The sequence below is a fragment of the Ovis canadensis genome, chromosome 1, assembly GCF_042477335.2.
Source record: "Ovis canadensis isolate MfBH-ARS-UI-01 breed Bighorn chromosome 1, ARS-UI_OviCan_v2, whole genome shotgun sequence".
Lineage (NCBI taxonomy): Eukaryota > Metazoa > Chordata > Mammalia > Artiodactyla > Bovidae > Ovis > Ovis canadensis.
The window spans coordinates 260,176,778-260,203,773 of record NC_091245.1 but is presented as its reverse complement, the minus strand read 5'-3'; the positions used below and the strand labels follow the sequence as shown (position 1 = coordinate 260,203,773).

The window sequence follows — 26,996 nt, the reverse complement described above, 5'->3', positions numbered from 1 at the left end:
TGAGAGTTCCAGTTATCAGCACTAGGTATAGTGAGTACTTTTAAGTTTTAGCCATTTTCACAATGTGCAGAGATATCTCATGGTGGTTTTAATTTGTATTTCCCTAGTTGCTGATGTCGGAGAAGGCAATGGCAACCCACTCCAGTACTCTTGCCTGGAAAATCCCATGGGCGAAGGAGCCTGGTGGGCTGCCATCTATGGGGTTGCACAGAGTCAGATACAACTGAAGCGACTTAGCAGCAGCAGCAGCAGCTGCTGATGTGTTTGTTTGCCATCTATACATTCTATATTTCTCTGTATTTATTAGGCTTCTTTCATTACTTTTATAATTTTTAGCATATAGATAGCATACATTTTGTTATATGTGTACCTATTTCCTTTCTTAGTCTATTGTAAAATGGTATTTAAAAAATTTCAGCTTCCAAATGTTCACTGCTAGCTAGTGGTAAAGCTAGCCAATGCAGGAGCTACAGGAGACGTGGGTTCAATCCCTGGGTCAGGAAGATCTCCTGGAGGAGGGCAATGGCAATCTACTCCAGTATTCTTAACTATGGACAGAGGATTCTGGTGGGTTACAGTCCATAGGGTCGTAAAGAATTGGACATGACTAAAGTGACTTAGCATGCAGTATCTAGAAATAAAATTAATTTTATATGTTGATATAATTCCAAGACTTTGCTAAACTCACTTATTTTTAGTTCTAGGAGGGACTGTTTGTTTTGTTTGGTAGATTCCTAAGGATATTATACTCAATCATGTTGTCTGCAAAGAGGCATATTTTTATTTATTTTTTTCCTCAACTAGGAACTTTCTTTTTCTTGTCTCACTGCAACGGCTAAGACTTCCTCTATGAAGATAAAGAGCAATGGTGAGAGTAAACATCTTTTGTTCTCAATTTCAGGAATTAAAACACTCAGTCTTTCATATTAAGTATGATGTTAGCTATAGAATTTTTAGATGGTCTGAATCAGGTTAAATAAATTCCTTTGTATCTCTAATATCTCATGAATAGATGTTGATATTTTGTCAGTTGCCGTTTTGCATTAGTTGATATGATCATGTGGTTTTTCGTTTTAGGCACTTAATATGGTAGATTACAATGAATAATTTTCTTAATGATTGACATATGAATATGAATCAGCCTTGTATTCCTGGGATAAACATCACTTGGTTGTTCTTTTTATATACTGCTAGATTACTCTAGATTTTTGCATCTATAGTGGTCTGTAGCTTGTTGTTCGGTAATTCTGGTCTCATAAATGAGCTGGAATGTGCTTCCTCTTCTTCATTTTTCTGGAAGAGATTGTGTAGAATTGGTGTTTTTTCTTCTTTAGTAGTTCATCAGAATTCACCACTGATACCATTTGGGCCTGAAGATTTCTTTTTTCAAGATATATTAAATTGTGAATTCAACTTCTTTAACAGAAACATTTAGGGTTATCTATTTCATATTCTTCCAACAACACAAGAGACGACTCTACACATGGACATCACCAGATGGTCAATACTGAAGTCAGATTGATTATATTCTTCACAGTTGAAGGAGAAGCTCTATACAGTCAATAAAAACAAGACCAGGAGCTGGCTGTAGCTCAGATCATGAACTCCTTATTGTACAATTCAGACTTAAATTGAAGAAAGTTGGGAAAACCACTAGGCCATTCAGCTATGACCTAAATCAAATCCCTTATGATTATACAGTGGAAGTGACAAATAGATTCAAGGGATTAGATCTGATAGACAGAGTGCTTGAAAAGCTATGGACAGAAGTTTGTAACACTGTATAGGAGGCAGTGTTCAAAACCACCACCAAGAAAAAGAAATGCAAAAGGCAAATGGTTGTCTGAGGAGGCCTTACAAAGAGCTGAGAAAAGAAGAGATATGAAAGGCAAAGGAAAAAAGGAAAGATATATCTATCTGAATGCAGAGTTCCAAAAGATAAGAAAGCCTTCCTAAGTGAACAATGCAAAGAAATAGAGGAAAACAATAGAATAGGAAAGATTAGTGATCTCTTCATGAAAATTAGAGATACCAAGGGAACATTTCATGCCAAGATGGGCACAATAAAGGACAGAAACAGTATGGACCTAACAGAAGCAGAAGATATTAAGAAGAGGTGGCAAGAATACACAGAACTATACAAAAAAGAACTTCATGATGCATATAACCGTGATGGTGTGATCTATCACCTAGAGCTAGACATCTTGGAGTGCAAAGTTGAGTAGTCCTTAGGAAGAATCACTATGAATAGAGCTAGTGGAGGTGATGGAATTCCAGTTGAGCTATTTCAAATCCCAAAAGATGATGCTGTGAAAGTGCTGCACTCAATACACCAGCAAATTGGAAAACTCAGCAGTGGTCACAGGACTGAAAAAAGTCAGTTATCATTCCAATCTCAAAGAAAAGCAATGCCAAAGAATGTTCAAACTGCTGCACAATTGCACTCATCTCACATGTTAGCAAAGTGATACTCAAAATTCTCCAAGCTATTCTTCAACAGTACATGAACCAAGAACTTCTAGATGTTCAAGCTGGATTGAGAAAAGGCAGAGGAACCAGAGATCAAATTGCCAACATATGTTGGATCATAGAAAAAGCAAGAGAATTTCAAAAAACATCTACTTCTGCTTCATTGACTATGCTAAAGGCTTTGACTGTGTGGATCACAACAAACTGTGGAAAATTCTTAAACAGTTGGGAATACCGGACCACTTTATGTACCTCCTGAGAAACCTGTATGCAGGTCAAGAAGCAACAGTCAGAATCAGACATGGAACAACAGATTGGTTCAAAATTAGGAAAGGAGTATGTCAAGGCTGTTATTGTCACCCTGCTTATTTAACTTATATGCAGAGTACATCAAATGAAATGCTGCCTGGATGAAGCACAAGCTGGAATCAAGATTGCAAGGAGAAATATCAACAAGCTCAGATATGCAGATGAAACCACCTTTAAGGCAGAAAGTGAAGAGGAACTACAGAATCTTTTAATGAAGGCAAAAGAGGAGAGTGAAAAAATTAGTTTAAAATCCAACATTCAAAAACTAATATTGTGGCATCCAGTCCCATCACTTCATGGTAAATAGGTGGGGAAACAATAGAAACAGTGAGAGACTTTACTTTGGGGGGCTCCAAAATCACTGCAGATGGTGACTGCAGTCATGAAATTAAAAGACATTTGCTCCTTGGAAGAAAAGTTACACAAACCAAGACAGTGTATTAAAAAGTAGAGACATTACTTTGCCAACAAAGGTCCATATAATCAAAGCTATGGTTTTTCTAGTAGTCATGTATGGATGTGAGAGCTGGACCATAAAGAATGCTGAGCACTAAAGAATTGGTGCTTTTGAACTGTGGTTTTGGAGAAGACGCTAGAGAATCCCTTGGACTGCAAGGAGATCCAGTCAGTCAATCCTCAAGGAAATCCATCCTGAATATTCAGAAGGACTGATGCTCAAGCTGAAACTCCAATACTTTGGCTACCTGATGCAAAGAGCCAACTCATTAGAAAGGACCCTGATGCTGGGAAAGATTGAAGGCAGGAGGAGAAGGGGACGACAAAGGATGATATGTTGGATGGCATCAGCGACTCAACAGTCATGAGTTTGAGCAAGCTCTGGGAGATGGCGAAGGACAGGGAAACTTGGCGTGCTGCAGTCCATGGGGTCACAAACAGTCGGACACAACTGAGTGACTGAACAACAACAACAATTTCATATTCAGTGAGCTTTGGTAGTTTGTGAGTTTTTGAGGAGTTGGTCCATTTCATCTAAGTTGCTAAATCTATATGATCGGCATACATGCCTGAGGGTGTGTTTCCCAAGATCCAGACCTAGAGTAAAGGAGACTCTACTCAAGCTTCAGCACCAGTCCCCATTCTCTAGTTTAGCCTTTCCCAGAGAACTTTAGACAGTAGTTTAGAGAATACCTGCACAAATTAAGAAACTCATGCTTCCAAAGACTTCTGTTTCTAAGAAGATGGAATAGATGTACTTTCCCCTAGTCCTTCAACAAAGTACAAACCAAAAATGGGCACTGTCTATAAAACAAGCATAACAAGACTCTGAAAGGTAGAGAGAAGAAGGTAGACTGCAAGGGAATTTTGGACCAGAAAAAGAACAGGAGATTAAATTCCCTGGATTTTCTCTTTGTCTCATATATCCCAGACTTGGAGCTGAAGAAGCCAGCAACTTGAAAATGCCAACGAGCACAGACCAAAATCAAATGAAAAAGAGCATCAACAAAAGTCTACTGTCTATAGCTGAAGGACTGGGAAAGCGCAGCTAGAAAGACAGAAAACTTAGAGAATAACCACTCTATCTATGCCAAATACCACAGAAAAAAATCACTGGCCCCATCCCAACTCATGCCAACACAGGCTTCCACCATTCTGAGTGCTGTAATGAGGTACCTCAACACCCCATCCAGGGTGGTATCAGACAGTGCCAAGTAAGGAATGACACCAGGAACAAGTTCTCTCCTTTCTATGATGTCAGTGGGAACCACTCAGTGATAAGAATACATCTCTCTCCTCAGGTATCAATGTAGGCGGAACGGGAACCTGGACTTCTACCTACTGGCAGAGGTAGTGCAACCCTTTCCTCTAACTGAGTACTGCCAGATAAACCCAGCTAAAATAGAAAGTTTAAATAAGGTCTCAAAATATATTATGAAAATGTTTAGGTTTTAATAAAAAATCATTTGTCATGTCAAAACCCAGGAGGTCTGAAAATGAATGATTATGTGAACACTGAGGTGACAGAGATGTTATAATTTCTGACAAATACTTTAAAGCAACTATAATAAAAATGCTTCAATTAGTAAATGTAAACACAGTAGAAACAAATGAGAAAATAGAAAGTCTCAGTAAAGAAATTTAAATATTAGTAATGAAACAGAAGAAATAAAGAACCAAATGGATATTTTATAACTGAAAAATATAACAATTTAAATAAAAACCTCAGTGAATGGGCAGTGGATGGTTTAGCAAAATGGAGGAGACAAAGGAACAAACCGATGAACAGTAAGACAGGTCAATAGAAATTGATCAATCTAGACCACTGAGAGAAAATAGAGCAAAAAATTCTTTCAAAGACTAGCATTAGGGACATGTGAATTATAACAAAATATCTAACATTTATCTAACATTTAATATCTAACATCTCTGGGAAGATGAGAAAGAGGGCAAGACTGAAAAAATACTCAAAGAAATAATGGCTGAAAACTTCCCAAATTTGGCAGGAGACATAACTTATAGATTTAAGAGGCTGAGTAAACCTAAGGCATAATAAATAGAAGAAATCCATGCCAAGACACATCACAATTAAACTTCTAAAAACTAAAGACAAAATCTTAAAAGCAGCCAGTGAAGAATGAAAATATATGCATATGCTAGGAGGAAATGGCAGGATATTTTTCAAGTGCTGGAAGAAAAGAATTGTCAACACAACCTTATACTCAGTGAAGATATCCTTGTTGTTCAGTCGCTCAGTTGTGTCTGACTTTTTGTGACCCTCCTTAAGGAGAAGAAATCAAGACAGTCTTAGATAAAGGAAAACAGAGAACACTTGCCTACAGACCCTAAATAAGAACTGCTAAAAAAAGCCTTCTAAACAGAGGGGTTAAAGGGAAACCTAGGAAAATCAGGAAGGAATAAACCATGAAAAGAAAAATATGGCTACAGAAATTGGTTTTTCTTTTTCTCTTGAATTTTCTACACTATGTTTGATGTTTATTTTTTTTTGTTTGATGTTTAAAGTAAATATTTTAATACTATGTGATGTCATTCTACATGTACACAGAGGAAATATTTAAAACAATTATATTAAAAATGGTGGAGGTTAAAGGGAAGTAAAGTTTCTTCATTCAAACTGGTCAAATGACGATACCAATAGATTAGTGAGATATATACATACATATATTAATATATGTATTATTATTATATATCATATGTATCTATATTATAATACCCAGAGCAACCTCTAAAAGAGTTTACAAAGAGATACAATCAGAAACATTCTAGATAAAACAAAGTGGACTTCTAAAAGCGTTAAATTAACTGATTGGAATGCAGGAAAAAACCAGAAACTAAAAACAAACATGAAGTGGCAGCCTTAAGCACTAGCCTCAATCTTATTACAAAGACAATGAACTAAAAAATGTGACCCAACTAACTATATGTCGTCAAGAAATTCACTTCAAATATAATGATATCGGCAGGTTGAAAACAACCTACCAAAAATGAAAAAATATATCATGCAAACATTAATCAAAGGAAAGCTCCTGCTTTCCTATATTAATACCAGATAAAAGTAGACTTCAAAGTACCGAGAATTACTTGGAGGTCAAAGCACAGAGACAGAGAAAGTCATTATATAATGATAAAAGGGTAAATCCTTATGAAGTCTTAGCAATCCTAAATGTGTATGCAACAAATAACTGAACTGCTGAATATGTAAATAAAAAACAGAAAGAACTGAAAAGAACAGTAAACAAATCCATAGTTCTACTTGAAGACTTCAACACCCCTCTCTCAATCATTGATAGGACAATTAGAAAACTAGCAAGGATATAGAAGAACTCAACAATAACATCAACCAACAGGATCTAGTAGATATTCACAGAACACTCCACCCAACAAAAGCAGAATCTACATTCTTTTCAAGTATCCATAAAACACATAATACGATAAACCATATCTTAGTCTATAAAGCCAACCTCAACAAATTTTAAAGAACTGAAATAATACAGAATTTGTTTTGTGACCACAATGGAATCAAAAATAGCAAGATAACCTCTAAACACTTGGAAATTCAGTTACACATTCTCGTGACCCACTTCCATGTATCAAAGAGAAATTCCAAGGGAAATTGAAAAATACACTGAATGGAATGAACATGAAAATACAATACATACAAATTGTGGGATACAAATAAAGCAGTACTGAGAGGAAAATTTACAGTGCTAAATGCATAGACTAGAAAAGTGGAAAAGTCTAAAATCTATAATCCAAGCTACCATACCAAGAACCTAGAAAAACAGAGCGAAATAAGTCTGAGGAAAGCAAAAGAAAAGATATGATAAACAGCAGAAATCAATAACACTGAAAACAAAAGAGAAAATGAAACAAAGATCTTATTAATATTAACTCATAACATATCAATTATTATATTGTATAATTTTATATGTTAATAGTTAATACATATTCTTTGAAAAGAGCAATAAATTTGACAGACCTCTAACTAGACAGACAAAGGAAGGAAGGCACAAATAAACAATTTTGTATCCTTTAGGGGATATCACAGAAGACTATGCAGACATCAATAGGATAATAGGAGAATATTATGAACAACTCTTTGAACAACTCTTTTTGCATTACTATGAACAAAGCTAGTGGAGGTGATGGAATTCCAACTGAGCTATCTCTAATCCTGAAAGATGATGCTGTTAAAGTGCTGCATTCAATATCCCAGCAAATTTGAAAAACTCAGCAATGGTCACAGGACTGGAAAAGCTCAGTTTTCATTCCAATCTCAAAGAAGGGCAATGCTAAAGAATGTTCAAACTACCACACAATTGAGCTCAATTCATACACTAACAAGGTTATATTCAAAATCCTTCAAGCTAGGCTTCAATGTATGTGAACCAAGAACTTCTAGATGTACAAGTTGGATTTAGAAAAGGAAGAGAAACTAGAGATCAAATTGCCAACATTCATTGGATCACAGAATAAGTAACAGAATTCAAGAAAAAGATCTGCTTTATTGACTATGCAAAAGCCTTTGACTGTGTGGATCACAACAAATTGTGAAAATTTCTGAAAGGGATGGGAATACCAGACCACCTTACCTGCCTCCTGAGAAACCTGTATGCAGGTCAAGAAGTAGCAGTTAGAACTGGACATGGAAAAACAGAATGGTTCATAATTAGGAAAGGAAATGGTTCATAATATGTCAAGGCTGTATATTGTCACTCTGCTTCTATGCAAAGTACATCATGTGAAATGCTGGGCTGGATGAAGCACAAGCTGGATTCAAGACTGCTGGGTGAAATATTAACAACCTCAGCTATGCAGATGATACCACCTAATGGCAGAAAGTGAAAAGGAACTAAAGAACCTCTTGATAAGGGTGAAAGAGGAGACTGAAAAAGCCAGCTTAAAACTCAACATTCAAAAAACTAAGATCATGGCATCCGGTCTCATCTTTTCATAGCAAATAGAAGGGGAAAAAGTGGAAACAGTGACAGATTTTATTTTCCTGGGGTTCAAAATAATTGTGGATGGTGACTGCAGCCATGAAATTAAAAGATGCTAGCTCTCTGGAAGAAAAGCTATGACAAATCTAGACAGCATATTAAAAAGCTGAGATGTCACTTGGCTGACAAATATCCATAGAGTCAAAACTATGGTTTTTCCAGAAGTCATGTATAGATGTGAGAGCTGGACCATAAAGAAGGCTGAAAGAAAAAGAATTCATGCCTTCAAATTGTACTGGAGAAGATTCCTGAGAGTCCCTTAGACAGCAAGGAGATCAAACCAGTCAATCCTAAAGGTAATCAATCCTGAATATTCATTGGAAGGACTGATGCAGAAGCTCCAATACTTTGGCCACCTGATGGGAAGAGTCGACGTACTGGAAAAGACCTTGATGCTGAGAAATACTGAGGGCAGGAGGAGATGGGGGCGATACAGGATGTAACAGTTGGATGGCATCACTGAGTCAGTGGACATGGGTTTGAGGAAACGCTGGGAGATAGTGAAGGAAAGGGAAGCCTGGCATGATGCAGTGCATGGTGTCACAAAGAACTGGACATGACTTAGCAACTGAACAACAACATGTTTGCTACAGTACATTGCTTCAGTGGTGGATATTTTGATCAGTTTCCCTATCACAGTGATGTTCAACATGGTAGCCAATAATCATATGCAATGTGAAATATGTTTAGTCTGAAACAAGATGTATTATACATGTGTGAAATGTACATCTAATTTAGAAGAATCAGTTTTTAAAAGAATGTAAAATAACCACTAGTAATATTTTTATATTGATTTCATGTTGAAATGATAACATTTCAGATATATTGGATTAAATAAAATGTATTATTAAAATCAATTTCATCTGTTTCTTTTTACTTTTGAAAAATGTAGCTACTAGAATATTTTCGGAGAAGGAAATGGCAACCATCTTCAGTATTCTTGCCTAGAGAATACCAGGGACAGAGGAACCTGGTGGGCTGCCATCTATGGGGTCACACAGAGTCGGATATGACTGAAGCGACTTAGCAGCAGCAGCAGCAGAGAATTTTAAATTACATTTCTGGCTTACCCTATTTATTTCTGTTGGATGGCACTGTCCTAGATGTTGAAACCAAGCTCTGAATTGACAATGTCAAACAAAACTCCAGCAGTCAGTGTCTTTTTTTAATGGCTATCCAACTAGGTAACAACAGACTGGTTCCAAAATGAGAAAGGAGTATGTCAAGGCTGTATATTGTCACCCTGTTTATTTAACATATGCAGAGTATATCATGCGAAATGCCATTCTGGATGAAGCACCAGATGGAATCAAGAATGCCAGGAGAAATATCAATAACCTTAGATACGCGGACAACACCACCCTTGTGGCAGAAACTGAACTAAACAGCCTCTTGATGAAAGTGAAAGAGGAAAGTGAAACAGTTGGCTTAAAGCTTAACATTCAGAAAACTAAGATCATGGCATCCGGTCCCATCACTTCATGGCAAATAGATGGGGAAACAATGGAAACAGTGAGAGACTTTATTTTCTTGGGCTCCAAAATCACTGCAGATGGTGACTGCAGCCATGAAATTAAAAGACACTCTTTGGAAGAAACGCTATGACCAACCTAGACAGCATAGTAAAAAGCAGACTTGACTTTGGCAACAAAGGTCCATCTAGTCAAGGCTATGGTTTTTCCAGTAGTCATGCATGATGTGAGAGATGGACCATAAAGAAAGCTAGTGCCAGAGAACTGATGCTTTTGAACTGTGGTGTCAGAGAAGACTCTTGAGAGTCCCTTGGACTGCATGGAGATCCAACCAGTCAATCCTCAAATAAATCAATTCTGAATATTCATTGGAAGAACTGATGCAGAAGCTGAAACTCCAATTCTTTGGCCACCTGATGCGAAGAACTGACTCACTGGAAAAGACCCTGATGCTGGGAAAGACTGAAGGCAGGAGGAGAAGGGGATGAGATAAGTTGAGATGGTTGGGTGGCATCACCGACTGGATAGGCATGGGTTTGAGCAAGCTTCAGGAGGTGGTGATTGACAGGGAGCCTGGTGTGCTGCAGTCCATAGGGTTACAAAGAGTCAGACATGACTGAGTGACTGAACTGAACTGAACTGATCAAACTAGGTGATTATAACTTCATGAACAAACCACCATATGCAATTACTTCTTAGCTTTAGAATAAAGGAAAGTGGTCCTAGGTGGATCTTTACAGGCCCTCAGTTCAGTTCAGTTCAGTCACTCAGTCGTGTCCAACTCTTTGCGACACCATGAATTTCAGCACACCACGCCTCCCTGTCCATCACGAACTCCCGGAGTTCACTCAGACTCACGTCCATCAAGTCAGTGATGCCATCCAGCCATCTCATCTTCTGTCATCCCCTTCTCCTCCTGCCCCCAATCCCTCCCAGCATCTGAGTCTTTTCCAATGAGTCAACTCTTCGCATGAGGTGGCCAAAGTATTGGAGTTTCAGCTTTAGCATCATTCCTTCCAAAGAAATCCCAGGGCTGATCTCCTTCAGAATGGGCTGGTTGGATCTCCTTACAGTCCAAGGGACTCTCAAGAGCCTTCTGCAACACCACAGTTCAAAAGCATCCATTCTTCGGTGCTCAGCTTTCTTCACAGTCCAACTCTCACATCCATACATGACCACTGGAAAAACCATAGCCTTGACTGGACGGACCTTTGTTGGCAAAGTTATGTCTCTGCTTTTGAATATGCTATCTAGGTTGGTCATAACTTTTCTTCCAAGGAGTAAGTGTCTTTTAATTTCATGGCTGCAATTACCATCTGCAATGATTTTGGAGACCCCCAATATAAAGTCTGACACTGTTTCCACTGTTTCCTCATCTATTTCCCATGAAGTGATGGGACCAGATGCCATGATTGTTTTCTGAAAGCTGAACTTAATTTTTCACTCTCCACTTTCACTTTAATCAAGAGGCTTTTTAGTTCCTCTTCACTTTCTGCAATTTGATCTCTGGTTCCTCTGCCTTTTCGAAAACCAGCTTGAACATCTGGAAGTTCATGGTTCACGTATTGCTGAAGCCTGGCTTGCAGAATTTTGAGCATTACTTTACTAGTGTGTGAGATGAGTGCAATTGTGCGGTAGTTTGAGCAAGGGCTTCCCTGGTGGTGCAGAGGTTAAAGTGTCTGCCTGAAATTTGGGAGACCTGGGTTTGATCCCTGGGTTGGGAAGATCCCCTGGAGAAGGAAATGGCAACCTACTCCAGTATTCTTGCCTGGAGAATCCCATGGATAGAGGAGCTTGGTAGGCTACAGTCCATGAGTTGCAAAGAGTCGGACACGAATGAGCAACTTCACTTCACTTTGAGCATTCTTTGGCATTGCCTTTCTTTGGGATTGGAATGAAAACTGACCTTTTCCAGTCCTATGGCCACTGCTGAGTTTTCCAAATTTGCTGGTATATTGAGTGCAGCACTTTCACAGCACCATCTTTCAGGATTTGAAATAGCTCAACTGGAATTCCATCACCTCCACTAGCTTTGTTCATAGTGATGCTTTCTAAGGCCCACTTGATTTCACATTCCAGGATGTCTGGCTCTAGGTGAGTGATCACACCATCGTGATTATCTGGGTTGTGAAGATCTTTTTTGTACAGTTCTTCTGTGTAGTCTTGCCACCTCTTGTTAATATCTTCTGCTTCTGTTAGGTCCATACCATTTCTGTCCTTTATCGAGCCCATCTTTGCATGAAATGTTCCCTTGGTATCTCTAATTTTCTTGAAGAGATCTCTAGTCTTTCCCATTCTGTTATTTTCCTCTATTTCTTTACATTGATCGCTGAGGAAGGCTTTCTTATCTCTTCTTGCTCTTCTTTGGAACTCTGCATTCAGATGCTTATATCTTTCCTTTTCTCCTTTGCTTTTCACCTCTCTTCTTTTCACAGCGATTTGTAAGGCCTCCCCAGACAGCCATTTTGCTTTTTTGCATTTCTTTTCATGGGAATGGTCTCGATCCCTGTCTCCCGTACAATGTCACGAACCTCCGTCCATAGTGCATCAGGCACTCTTATCAGATCTAGTCCCTTAAATCTATTTGTCACTTCCACTGTATAATCATAAGGGATTTGATTTAGGTCATACCTGAATGGTCTAGTGGTTTTCCCTACCTTCTTCAATTTAAGTCTGAATTTGGCAATTAGGAGCTTATGATCTGAGCCACAGTAAGCTCCCAGTCTTGTTTTTATTGACTGTATAGAGCTTCTCCATCTTTGGCTGCAAAGAATATAATCAATCTGATTTCAGTGTTGACCATCTGGTGATGTCCATGTGTAGAGTCTTCTCTTGTGTTATGGGAAGAGGGTGTTTGCTATGACCAGTGCATTTTCTTGGCAAAACTCTATTAGTCTTTGCCCTGCTTCATTCCATATTCCAAGGCTAAATTTGCCTGTTACTCCAGTTGTTTCTTGATTTCCTACTTCTGCATTCCAGTCCCCTATAATAAAAAGGACATTTTTGGGGGGTGTTAGTTCTAAAAGGTCTTGTAGGTCTTCAAAGAACAGTTCAACTTCAGGTTGTTCAGCATTACTGGTTGGGGCACAGACTTGGATTACTGTGATACTGAACGGTTTGCCTTGGAAATGAACAGAGATCATTCTGTTGTTTTTGAGATTGCATCCAAGTACTGCATTTCGGACTCTTTTGTTGACCACGATGGCTACTCCATTTCTTCTAAGGGATTCCTGTCTGCAGTAGTAGATATAATGGTCTTCTGAGTTAAATTCACCCATTCCAGTACATTTTAGTTCACTGATTCCTAGAGTGTCGACATTCACTCTTGCCATCTCTTGTTTGACCACTTCAATTTGCCTTGATTCATGGACCCGACATTCTAGGCTCCTATGCAATGTTGCTCTTTACAGCATCAGACCTTGCTTCTATCTCTGATAGATGATCTAAGAAGAATTAAATGGGTGCTCTAAGAACGCGCCAGATTTATTTACTAGGAGAGAACTTTGATAAAGAACTTTTTGCTTTAGTGCCTGGAATAAATTAGAAGGCAGCTGGAAAGGATCTCCAAATTCAGGGAAGTGGAATGTTACTTTGACAAATTAAAAAAGGGAAAAAAAGCGAGCCCAGATTTTTATTTGACCTGTTCACACATCTCTTTAGCTCTTGCCAGATCATTTCCTTTATGCCAAATGCAAGAGGTTTTCAGAGAAGGGAGGCATATTTTTGAAAAGCCCAGGCTTGTTATGCTTGCTACATTAAGTTTACAAAGTGGAAAAGAAATTTCTGTTTAGCACAGTATTAAAACATCTGTCATGAAAGCAGCACTTGAGAGTGCTTTTGTGTGTTCAAGATGCCTGTAGGTAAACCTTTCTGTTCCTCCTTGCACCCCTCTCGGGGTTTGGGTGGCAAATTTGAGAAGAGAAATGTTCATGAAGTGACATTTGATGCCATGAACAACTCTTTAGCTCTTACTCCAGCAGCATTGTGGAGTTGTACTTATAGCCTCAAACTTTCACATCATTTTACCTCCAGGAGTGCCCATCCAACAGTTGAACACTTGCCCTCACTGTTTACTAAAAGGGTTTTCTACAAATTATTCCCAGGTATGTGCCATAAAGCACGCTATATTTTTTCATAAGAACAATGTTATAACTAAGTCATAGATTTGCTAAATAATATTTCATAAAAAAGAAAGCATGGCCTGTAAGAATTCACGGTAAAAAATATACTGTAAAATATTTATAAGGTTATCACAAATGAACTTTATAACTCCTTGTAAAGTACAGTTGAGACAATCTTATAAAATGTACTAAAATATATATGTCCAGCAAATATGGATACAATTTACCACTACAAGTTTGACCTAACAGTACATGTTAGCAATCTTAAGTATTAAATATTTAATAATAATTTTTCTTACCTTCTTAGAAGGGCTTTTAGGGGGATGATTTGGCTATCTCATTGTTCTTAAGAAGCTTTCCATTTCAGCTTAAAGCTCCTTTGAATATTTCTTGTAAGCAAGGAAGTCTGATATGGTAGCATCTTTTCCCTCTTGATAAATATTTTCTAATTTGGATTATAGTGCCTGGATGTAAGTATTGTTCTTTGTAAACAATAGGCTCAGTAGTACATAACTTAGAGGTAAAAATTCAAAATATCATGAACACCCCAGCTAATGCCGGTCCCATTTCTACTTGCATTTCTCCAGTGACAGGGAGCTCACTTCTTTATAAAGCAGTCCTTTCCATTTTTAGATCTCTTTTCTTTCACTGACTTTTGGGCTATTTTCCTATATCTCTCCACTTATCTGTCTTAATTCCTCCACAGAGCCAGAGAATAAGGCTTCATTCTTCCTTAAAACAGCCCTCTCATGTCCACAGAGAGGGCTACTCTATGAAGTTCTCTAGAGAACGAGAACCGGAGAAAAGTTGAACAGATTATCGACACTTTGTGTGCTGAGGTGTTGAAGCGCTTAAGGAATTATTAAATATTGCACAAAGATAACTATCTCTCATCAGCCTATATATATATATATATATATATTCACACATAGCTTGAATCTTAGGATTTTTCATTAATGTTTATTGGAATATAGTTGCTTTACAATGTTGTATTAGTTTCTGTTGTACCAAAGTGAATCAGCTACATGTATATATATATATCCCCTCTTTTTTGGATTTTCCTTCCTGTTTAGGTCGCCACAGAGCATTGCGTCCCTTGTGCTATACAGAAGGTTCTCATTAGTCATCTATTTTATACATAGTAGTGTATATATGCTAATCCCAACCCTCCTATTCATCCTGCCCTGTCCCACCTTGGTATCCATGTTTGTTCTCTACCTCTGTGTCTCTATTTCTGCTTTGCAAATAAGTTCACCTGTATCATTTTCTAATTTTACATATAAGTGGAATCATATGTGGAATATTATATTTGTTTTTCTCTTTCTGACTTAACTCTGTATGACAGTCTCTAGGTCCATCCACATCATCAGACTACATTTAAGTACAGACTACAGATAAATATATTTTGTGGAAAAGAATCACCTTGTTTATGCAGAGGAAATCTCTTTCTGACCAAATAATGTTATTTTGGTTCAAGGTTAGTATAGTGCATTGGGCTACAATAAATTCAAATAAGTAATTATTCTTACATGTGAATAAAGTTTCTTCTTAAAGGCCACCCTTTGGTTTGCTCGTTCACACATGATCTGTAAAGCACGTTCAGCCAAACCTATTGTTCTCATACAGTGGTGGATTCTGCCAGGTCCAAGCCGGCCTTGGGCAATTTCAAATCCCCTACCTTCACCTGTGAAAAAGAAAGGAGAACATGACCACAGCCTATTTCTTTTGTTATTTACACAGATCCTGAGAAAATAATGAACTCTCCTCAATAAAAATGGCATTCCAGTAGGAAAAAAGTAAGTTCTGTAATAAGGTTCATTATACATTTATGGAACTTTGATTTCTAATACATAGAAATGTAAACCACCATCATTAAAAACTTGGATCACTGATCTATATGTCTGTGGAACAAAATAGAAAGCCCAGAGATAAATCCACACACATATGGACACCTTATCTTTGACAAAGGAGGCAAGAATATACAATGGAGTAAAGACAATCTCTTTAACAAGTGGTGCTGGGAAAACTGGTCAACCACTTGTAAAAGAATGAAACTAGATCACTTTCTAACACCACACACAAAAATAAACTCAAAATGGATTAAAGATCTAAATGTAAGATCAGAAACTATAAAACTCCTAGAGGAGAACATAGGCAAAACACTCTCAGACATAAATCACAGCAGGATCCTCTATGATCCACCTCCCAGAATTCTGGAAATAAAAGCAAAAATAAACAAATGGGATCTAATTAAAATTAAAAGCTTCTGCACAACAAAGGAAAATATAAGCAAGGTGAAAAGACAGCCTTCTGAATGGGAGAAAATAATAGCAAATGAAGCAACTGACAAACAACTAATCTCAAAAATATACAAGCAACTTATGCAGCTCAACTCCAGAAAAATAAACGACCCAATCAAAAAATGGGCCAAAGAACTAACTAGACATTTCTCCAAAGAAGACATACGGATGGCTAACAAACACATGAAAAGATGCTCAACATCACTCATTATTAGAGAAATGCAAATCAAAACCACAGTGAGGTACCACTTCACACCAGTCAGAATGTCTGCGATCCAAAAATCTGCAAGCAATAAATGCTGGAGAGGGTGTGGAGAAAAGGGAACCCTCCTACACTGTTGGTGGGAATGCAAACTAGTACAGCTACTATGGAGAACAGTGTGGAGATTCCTTAAAAAATTGCAAATAGAACTACCTTATGACCCAGCAATCCCACTGCTGGGCATACACACCGAGGAAACCAGAATTGAAAGAGACACATGTACCCCAATGTTCATCGCAGCACTGTTTATAATAGCCAGGACATGGAAACAACCTAGATGTCCATCAGCAGATGAATGGATAAGAAAGCTGTGGTACATATACACAATGGAGTATTACTCAGCCGTTAAAAAGAATTCATTTGAATCAGTTCTGATGAGATGGATGAAACTGGAGCCGATTATACAGAGTGAAGTAAGCCAGAAAGAAAAACACCAATACAGTATACTAACACATATATATGGAATTTAGGAAGATGGCAATGACGACCCTGTATGCAAGACAGGGAAAGAGACACAGATGTGTATAACGGACTTTTGGACTCAGAGGGAGAGGGAGAGGGTGGGATGATTTGGGAGAATGACATTCTAACATGTATACTATCATGTGAATTGAATCGCCAGTCTATGTCTGACGCAGGATGCAGCATGCTTGGGGCTGGTGCATGGGGATGACCCAGAAAGATGTTATGGGGAGGGAGGTGGGAGTGGTGTTCATGTTTGGGAATGCATGTAAGAATTAAAGATTTTAAAATTTAAAAAATAAAAAACTAAAAAAAATAAAAATTTAAAAAAAAAAAAAAAAACTTGGATCACATTCAAAAACTCTCTCTTCAGTACCTACTCTGCATAAGTTTTTTTGTTAGTGTTGCAATGGTTACCAAGGCACATAAGAAACAGTCCTGAGTTTAGAAACTAGAAGAGGGGCAAGGATGCTAGGGATAAGGGATATGGAGAAGGGCAAGAAAGGCATAGGAGGGAAAGGTGTCTGTTCATCATGGTAACCTGAGGGCCTGGCAGGATCAGGGGCTTATCGAATGGATGAGATAAGGAATACAAGAACCTTCTTGAAAGAGGTGGCATCAAAGATGTTCCCTGAAGGTTGGGTAGGATTCCAACAAGCAAGAGGATGGAGTCATTCAAGGAACACAGTGTTCAGAAACTACTGAGGTTTTATTAAAACAAGTAGAGGCTTGACGATCATGTTTTAGGAAAAAGTATGTTGCTCCGAATTGTATAATTTTTGTATTTAGCTATGTTTTCAATAGATGTGATACCATGTCAAATACTTAAATAAAACCTTATTATTGTTATTATTACCAAAGGAAATAATTTTCCCTTATAAATGGAGTAAACAAGAAGGAAAGTATCTAAATTATGGTAGACTTCACATCTTTTTCAGATTTAGACCTGAAAATATATTTTTTAAATTACTAGGGAATCATGTGTTCAATTTATCTCACCTAGTATTAAATTGGTGGCAGGAACTCGCACTTGATTGAAATGGATCTCAAAATGTCCTCCATGGAAATTATCTATAAAATAGAGAATGAGAGTTTAGAGAACAAAATGAGGTGACAAAAAGGTAGTCAGAGATAATTAATCTACTGAAATACGATTCTCAAAGACAGTGGAATTTAAAGGCCTCATATGTCAGACATTTCTAGGTAGATCTGAGCCCTGAACCCCCAGTGCTGTGCAGCCCAAAAAACTTATCAACTGTTTAAGAAATTTTAGATATCATTTCATCCAGAGGTTTTGAATGGATCCTCTGAGATTGTAGAGCTGTGAAAAAGAAGATGGCTCCATAGCTCAAATTAGATCATCTTATTATTGTGTTATTATTGCTTCTTCTTTGAAATTTTTAATATACAGGCTTCTGAAGAAAATTTTGCTTGGGGAAAAAAAAAGAAGGCTCCAGTGGTTCAAAATTTGCAAGTGAATTATATAATTCTTTTTTATCACTGTGGAAACCAATGCCTGAAGATGTAAAGAACCTGCTCGAAGGAACAGAGCAGGTTTAGCATTAGAGACAAAGCCAAGGCTGGACCTGCAAGTATATTTGCTTCCAGTCTAGGCTTGTTTGCCTCTTGAAAATGCTGGCATGTGACAGAGACTGGGAACACATCCACACTTTGTCTTTACATCATCCTTCCTCCTCGCCAAGTTCTGGAGATAATCTCTAGTTAACTCCCCACCCTTTTCCTGTCAGAACAGACATTAATAATCAACTCCGTCCACACTATTTCTTTTGGCCTTGGCACAGAGAGTTGGAGAGATACTGGTGAAACGGTCATACTGAAATTTGAAACACAGGCTCTACAATGGTGGGTATTAATAGCCAACCAACATTATAAACCCATTTTCATGGTCTTTTAGGCTATTGTTCTACAAGCCAACCACTTAACCTGTGGGTACGTTTTCTAGCTGCAGCCTATAAAAAGCAATCCATCTCTTGAATATTTGCATTAGCTACATTTAACAATAAAGAAAAAGCCAGGGTCACCACAAAACCTAAAGTTCAGTAAACTTAATAACATTTATCATTTGCTGACAGCTACCTAGCTTATTTACATATCTGTATTTATCCTCTGTCTGTCCCCCAGCAAGTAAGCTCCACAAGGGCAGAGATCTTAGTTTACCGTGTTCACTATTGTATTCTGAGCACCTGTAACAGTGCTTGTGTGTGTGCGTGCATGTTAAGTCGTTTCAGTCATATCTGACTCTTTGCGACCATATGGACTGTAGCCTGCCAGGCTCCTTTGTCCATGGGATTCTCCAGGTAAGCATACTGCAGTGGGTTGAGTGCTCAACAGATACTTGCAGAGTGAGAAACCTGAGCAGCAAGGAAACAGTGAACATGAGACTAAGCAAAAGTATCCTTGCTTCTTAGACATTCCACCCAAGGACAGAAGGAAGGAAAAGTTCTGCATTCAAATCAATCAAAACCCTTTGCTTATTAACTCTTGTAGGTTGATTAAGAAAGTTAAAAATGAATATTACTGTGAGTTACTTAATTTTTCACATCTATTTCATTAACCCTTCCTCCTGGATGATGAAAAGAAGACTGGCACACAGAGTTGCTGTGCCTTAAATGCCAGTTTGCCCTTTCCCCAAAGCAGACAAAATGTGGTAGAATGCTGCACCACCTCTCTTTTCATTTGTTCTATTCTGAACTCCACTGGTAATTTATACTAAGGGTCAAAGGATTTCTAAGAATCCATCTCATGCACTAAAATGTTATCTATTTCCTTCAGAGTTACTGCATATTCTAGGTTTCCTACTTGCAAATACACAGACAAATTGATTGAACACTTACCCAGGTAGCCAAAAACTGTCAAGGGCCTTATTATTTTTACTCCAGGTGTGTTGATGGGAACAAGAATCATGCTGTGTTGTTTGTGTCTGGTCAAAAGAAAAGTAGATGTTAGGAAGTTTGCTAAGTGGAAAAATAAAACAAATGTTAGGTGGAGACTCAACTGTCATCTTTTCATTGTTGCTATCATGTAATCATGTAAGTAATGATGCCTGGAATAGGAATTGTATAAAAATCATTAGGTACATTCAGATGCAGGCTGTGATCTGGAACAACAATGATTTGAAAATATGTGAAAGTTATTTAATTGAGGCTTCTCCTTGCTCAGAATGGTAACTTGGAACTGATATTTAATATATTAAACATTTCAAGATTATTGCCTTGGATCTAAATATCTAATCAGTTAATTACTTACAGACAGTTTTGAAAAAGTTTATATATCTTATAATTGGATCCAAACAGCTTTGAGAATTCAGCAACACTTTTTAAAACAGGAAATTTCACAGTGAAGAATGTATACCAACACTTCCTAAAATGTTTTCTAAATATATCTTTAGCAAAATAATTGTGAAACAACAGATATATGACTTTTAATATCATGATATACTTTATATTATTATAATTTATGGGCCTAAATAGTGAATTTTAAGTCAATTAAGTGAGTACAAAAAAAGACTGACTCTTATTCCTCATAGATTTCTCAATCCCTATTGTTTTATTACCTGGTTTCAGAGTTACTATTAATTCTTCCCATAACAATTGCAATCTTGCACTTTGGATTCCCAGCTCCTAAAATCAGAGAGACAATGAAAAGAGTACATCATAAGAGAAATTTTTAGTCTGACATTTCACACTAAAGGTTCTAATCTTTCAAAGTTTACCTCTGGTAAAAACAAACACATAGGAAGAAAGCCCTTGATCATCAAAAAAAGAAATGCTTATGTACAAAACTGTATATCACTCAAGAAAATTGACTAACTTAGGCCAAGAATGGACTTTTTCAGTGAGAACTGCTGCATGTAAATAACCAGAAGTCAAAGAAGCCATGAAAGAACTGCAGCCCTTAAGACAAAGTGATGGCTCTCCCATTCATACCATTTCAAACATCAGCATGCTGGAAAGATTATGAACTTCTTCTAGCGTATTTCCTCCTGTTTAGATCTCATATTCTCTGACCTATGGACAACAGTACCAAAACTCATGATATTTACTCCTCAACCAGTGACTGAGAAAGACTTAACTTCCCTAGCCATGGAGTTGGATGAGGGTGAGTCTGTTTCAGTTAAACAAACTGAAAAGCATTAATCCATCTACAAACAATTAGAAACTTGAATACTTACTGGATATGTAACGATACTAAGTAATTTTAGGTGTGCTAATGACATTGTGGTTACATTTTTAAAAGAGCTCTTATTGAGATGCACACTGAAATGTTCCTGAGAGACATAATATGATACCTGGGATTTATTTCAAAACAATGTGGAGAGGAGGAAATGGGAATAGGGATGAAGCAAGGTTGGTGCCCTGAAAGTGTTTTCCTGCTTCTTCATTTAATGAATAATTTTCCACTGTATTCTGGACATAATAATTCCTTTGTTTTGAAGACTCTGGATTCTGTTCTCTCTCTCTGAAGACGGTTAATGTTATTGTTTTAAGAGGCAATTAACTTAGGTAGAGTCAAACTGCAGAGTCTGTCTCAGTTAAGGTGAATGAGAGGCCACATTTCACTTTAGCTCTTTGATTTAGCTGCAAGGTGCTTTGAGTCTGCTTTGTGAATTACTTTGATTCATGAGTAAGCCAGAGACTTGGGCAAAGCTTACACAGGAGACAGAGCTCTCTTTCTCCGGTTTCTCCTTTCCTGGAATCTCACCCTACTCTATCATTTTTCTGGGAGCAATGGCTGCCTTACTATCCTCTAGTTCCTTAGGACACAAAGACCTGCATTATCTAGAGAAGTTTCAGCATTCTCACACCACATTGAGTCCTTAGGCCAGATTCTTAAAATGAGACCTTGGGCCCATCTCATCTTCTAAATTCTGACTCTGCTACAAAACCAGCCTGTCTTTGGTCACTCTACAGGCTCTTCAGGTAGTTATTTTTTGTAGTTTTTTAGTTGTTATCTGTGAGAAGGTCAATCTTAGGTGCTTAATCCACCACACCAGAAATGGAACTCCCCTCGAGTTTTTAAAACTTTGCCCAAACCAGGTTTTCACTTATCTCATGTGATGGTTTCTTAAATCAGGTACCTATCATTAGTGTCAGCTGAAGTTTTAGAAATGCAATGATCACCTCAAAATATGATCAGATAAGAGGCAGAATTAGGAATCTTAGAAGCTTAAAAAATTTTAAATCAATAAAACCAAGAGCTTATCATTCTATTCCCCTCAATTATTCTGTATTGTGAATTATACATGTAAAGTTAAATACGGTTAAAGTTAAATATAATTGTTTTAAAACCAAAGCTCTAATTTTGGTTTCTTCAAATTTAATGGAAACTATTTTTTTTTCAATCAGTTCTGAAAGGACTCTTTATAAGATGGATGTATCAGCTGCTACATCTTCCAGATTTTAGTGAAAAAAGATCTCCCCACTCACATATCTCAAAATTAAGTTTTAAAAATCTCAGATGTTATACTCTTGATGTTCAGTCCACTTGACTATCCTCATTTATTGAACCATGTTTGACTTTCCAAATTGTGTTTAGTTATTTTTACAAAAGTGTGTCCTTCTGATTTTTACAGATGCTAATACAGAGAAAATGAATTCTACAATTCTGAGGATCAACCCAAAAAACATTAGGATGATTCAAACAGTAGATGATAAAACTTAAATTTCAATGTGGATATTAATGTAAATTTCTTATCTGAAAATGCTGAGCAGAGGGAATTTTTTTTACCCTTGATTGACTCTGGTTCTACAATGTTATGCAATCATGCTTTGATTTTTTCTAGAAATTATAGACAAAAGAATCTTTTTCAAAAAGGCTTATTTTTAATTTTTCAACTGGATATTTTTCCACTTGAAGTTTTTTAGGTTTTACTTGTAGGAAGACTTGAGGTTCTAAGAATGAAGAGTCCGGCCACTTGCTCCATATAACACACTGTCTCCTTGGTGGGTGTACATTTAAAAATCAGATTAGGACATAATGGTATGACTTGGGGTTCATTTCATTAGAGATCTTTTCTTTGTCCACTTTATCCTGGTAATCAAAACCACTTTGGGTACATCTTTTAAGGATTCATGGATCTTAATCCTTCAAAAGTAAAGTCTTCTCTATAACTCCCTTAAACCCTAACTGAAAGCACTCCTTTTCTAATTCCATATTTTTTCTCTAATATTTCCCAATAGGATTTCTTGTCCTGCTCTTTTTATCATGAAAAATTGTTGGCACAACTTTAAGTACTCAACATATTTCAGATATTAGGTAAATTTTGATGAAACTCAAGAAACTAGGAAAAGAGTTCTTCAATTCTGCTTTGCCTAATCTAATATGGAAAACAATTCAGATTCTAAAAAAGTGAAACTTCTAAATTGGCTCTCCTTTTTGGGGTCATTAAATAGAGGAAGTAAGGATGAATGCATAAGCTGTAAATTTTGAAATATTTTGATTTAACCTTGATGTTTCAGAAAATGGGAAAACCCTCTCACAAATATATCATCTCATCTTAGCTACTAGCATAATTTGGCAGGTACAGCTGCTGAAATGTCCTTCTTCTAAAGAGTTTTTGTTCTCATGTTATTTTAATTAATGGACAGGATACCAAATGTCACAAATTAAATATATTAAAGGAAATCTGAATAGATCAGAAAGCATTTAAATATTTATCTGCTGTGTCACAGGCCTTCATGAGTGAAAACAGATGGCACAGATAAAATAATTTTGTTTTTAATCCAGACTGTGTGGTATTTCAAGACTGTTCAAGTGCCAGGATTAAGTTAGGCTGAAAGGGACATTTTCCTGATATTTGCTGATGAGTTTTAATTTCACAGATTCTTACAACCACATGACTATCAAACAAAATCATTCTATAACACAAGGAAATATGACAGGTGGAGAAAAACATAACTGTTGAGTATGGATGTGGTCTGCAACCATAAGGAAAGTGATATAAACAATAATATAATATGAAGTACAATTAGTCATTTACAAAGCATCAAGGTTATTTCTACCAATATTGAACTTCTGATGTGACATATATAAACTTCATTTGGTCTTACCATTAATACTAATGAAAAGTGAAAGAGTGAATCACTAAGTCGTGTCTGACTCATTGTGCATTGGTGGATCGTAGCCCACCAGGCTCCTCTGTCCATGGAATTCTCCAGGGAAGAATACTGGAGTGGGTAGCCATTTCCTTCTTCAGGGTCTCCCACATTGCAGGCAGATTTTAAAAACAATTATGTGTTAACTAATATTTTACAATGAAATTTCCACTTGTTAAAAAAATGTTTATCATACAGTTAAGGGAAAAAAAAGTGGGCTTCCCTTGTGGCTTAGCTGGTAAAGACTCAGCCTTCAATGTGGGAGACTTGGGTTCAATCCCTGGGTTGGGAAGATCCCCTGGAGAAGGGAAAGGCTACCCACTCCAGTATTCTAGCCTGGAGAATTCCATGGACTGTATAGTCCATGGGGTCACAAAGAGTCGGACACGAATGAGCAATTTTCACTTCATTAAGGAAAAAAAAGAAAATCTCATGTGTTCCCTTGGATTATATGTGCTCTTGTTAATAGGGGAAACAACTTTGAAATTCACTTATTCTTCCTCTAGGAAGGTTTACATCTAAAAAGTATTCTATAAATGTTATATGCTGTCACTGCTGCAAAATATAGTTGAATCAAAATCAGGTCCAAATAGATCAGAATTGAAATTTTAAAAAAATTAAATAATCAAGACATAAAAGAACTAGAAGAAAAAACAACTTAGTATCTATGAAATTTCTGAATGGAAAACCTCAAAAATAATAATTTAAACCTCAAAAATAATAAACATAGGAATTCTCTTGTGCTTCAGTGGCTAGGAATCTATGATCTCACTGCCAACGGCCCAGGTTCAATCCTTGTGTGTGGCCAAAAAGAAAAAATAAATTAAATTAAAAGAGACTGATTGGCTGATCTGTATTAAACTGCTATACAGTAAGAAACAAAATTGGGCTTCCCTGGTGGCCAACAAAGGTCCGTCTAGTCCAGTGGTCACGTATGGATGCGAGAGTTGGACTGTGAAGAAAGCTGAGCACCAAAGAATTGATGCTTTTGAACTGTGGTGGTGGAGAAGACTCTTGAGAGTCCCTTGGACTGCAAGGAGATCCAGCCAGTCCATTCTGAAGGAGATCAACCCTGGGATTTCTTTGGAAGGAATGATGCTAAAGCTGAAGCTCCAGTACTTTGGCCACCTCATGTGAAGAGTTGACTCATTGGAAAAGACTCTGATGCTGGGAGGGGTTGGGGGCAGGAGGAGAAGGGGACGACAGAGGATGAGATGGCTGCATGGCATCACTGATTCGATGGACATGAGTTTGAGTGAACTCTGGGAGATGGTGATGGACAGGGAGGCCTGGCGTGCTGCGATTCATGGGGTTGCAGAGTCGGACACGACTAAGCAAATGAACTGAACTGAACTGAACTGGTGGCTCAGCAGTAAAGAATCTTCCTGCCAGTGCAGAAGACACAAGTTCGATCCCTGGGTCAGGAAGATCACCTTGAGGAGAAAATGGCAACCCATTCCATGGACAGAGGAGTCTGGTGGACTATGGTTCATGGGGCCACAAATAGTTGGATACGATTTAGCAACTAAACAATAACAACAAAGAAACAAGACTAGAGCAAGCAAACAAACAAAAAAACCCCCAACAATTTAGGAAAAATATCTCACATACAGCTGGCAAGGGAAGGGGAATGGTGCTGAACTGGAACTGAATTACAAGTTTTTTAAGACAGCAAAATGGTAGTGGAACAAGACATTCAACTGGTAATGTTCTAGGGAAATAGATACTTTCATACATTATTGGTGAGAGTACAAAGTAATACCATCCCTATGAAGCACAATTTGGCAACATCCATCAAAATTACAGATTCACTTAGTCTTTAATCCACCTATTCAACTTCTGAGATTTATCCTACAGATATAGCTGCTCCTGAACTTCCTAGGTGTTGCTAGTGGTAAAGAACCTGCCTGCCAATGCAGGAGATATAAGAGATGGAGGTTCAATCCCTGGGTCGGGAAGATCTCCTAGAAAAGGGCATGGCCGCCCACTCCAGTATTCTTGCCTGGAGAGTCCCATGGACAGAAGAGCCTGGTGAGCTACAGTTCATAGGTTCACAAAGAGTCAGACATGACTGAAGTGACTTAGCATGCATGAATGAACTGAGAGAGGAAAGAATTGGGCACAAATCAATATCCATCAACAGAAGACAATTATATGGGTGTGTTCATATAATGGAACCCTTCTTAAAAAAAGGGTTCTTTCAAATCATCTAAGCAATGATTTGAAAGAACTCTAAGATTATTCTACAGAATGCTATCTTTCGTGTAACAAGAAAAGTGATAGTTAGACATGGTTAGTCCCATTATTCAAAATCTCTCAGTAAGATAAGATTAAGTACCATTTCCTACTACATCTACAAAGATGCTCTCTATAACATTATTTGTAATAGCAAAACACTAGAAAAATCTTATAATAGTTGAACAGTAAGGCAAATTATGGTAATCCATACAACAAAATATTATTTAGCTACTAAAAATGTCATTTATAGGGAGTTTGGCATAACACAAAAATGTCATTTATAGGGAGTTTGGCATAACACTTAAGCAAAAATGCTAAGTAAAAAACTCATATACAGGACTTCTCTGGTGATCCAGTGGTTAAGACTCCACACTTCCAGTGTAGCAGTCATGGGTTTGATCCATGGTGAGGGAACCAAGATCCCACAAGCCATGCAGCACAGTCAACATCCCCCCCCCCCATCATATAAAACACTAATTCAATATGTAGTATGGATATTAAAGAGTTGGATGTGACTGAGCATGCATACACACCCACACCTGCCTGTGATAACCACATATCTGATCTCTTTTTTTAAATGGTTGTTTGTTTTCAAAGTACAATTGACCTATGACTTTATATTAGTTCCCATAATATGACATAGTGATTGGATATTTCTATACATTTTAAAGTGACCACTATGATAAACCTATATGATATGTCACCATACAAAAATTACTTAGTTATTGACTATACTCCTTACACTGTACATTTCATCCCCATGATTCATTT

The 26,996-nt window shown here is 37.4% G+C and overlaps 1 protein-coding gene across 1 annotated transcript in view; it reads right to left on the bottom strand.

Moving 5' to 3' along the window:
* The window catches only part of ACAD11 (acyl-CoA dehydrogenase family member 11), a 115,680-nt gene that overhangs the window by 6,279 nt on the left and 82,405 nt on the right, over positions 1-26,996 (bottom strand). The window contains exons 14-17 of the mRNA XM_069565630.1: positions 20,447-20,513; positions 19,728-19,813; positions 17,872-17,943; positions 15,378-15,532 (exon numbers count right to left, since the gene is read on the bottom strand). Coding sequence (XP_069421731.1) covers positions 15,378-15,532; positions 17,872-17,943; positions 19,728-19,813; positions 20,447-20,513 — 380 coding nt within the window. The remainder of the gene's footprint in view (positions 1-15,377; positions 15,533-17,871; positions 17,944-19,727; positions 19,814-20,446; positions 20,514-26,996) is intronic.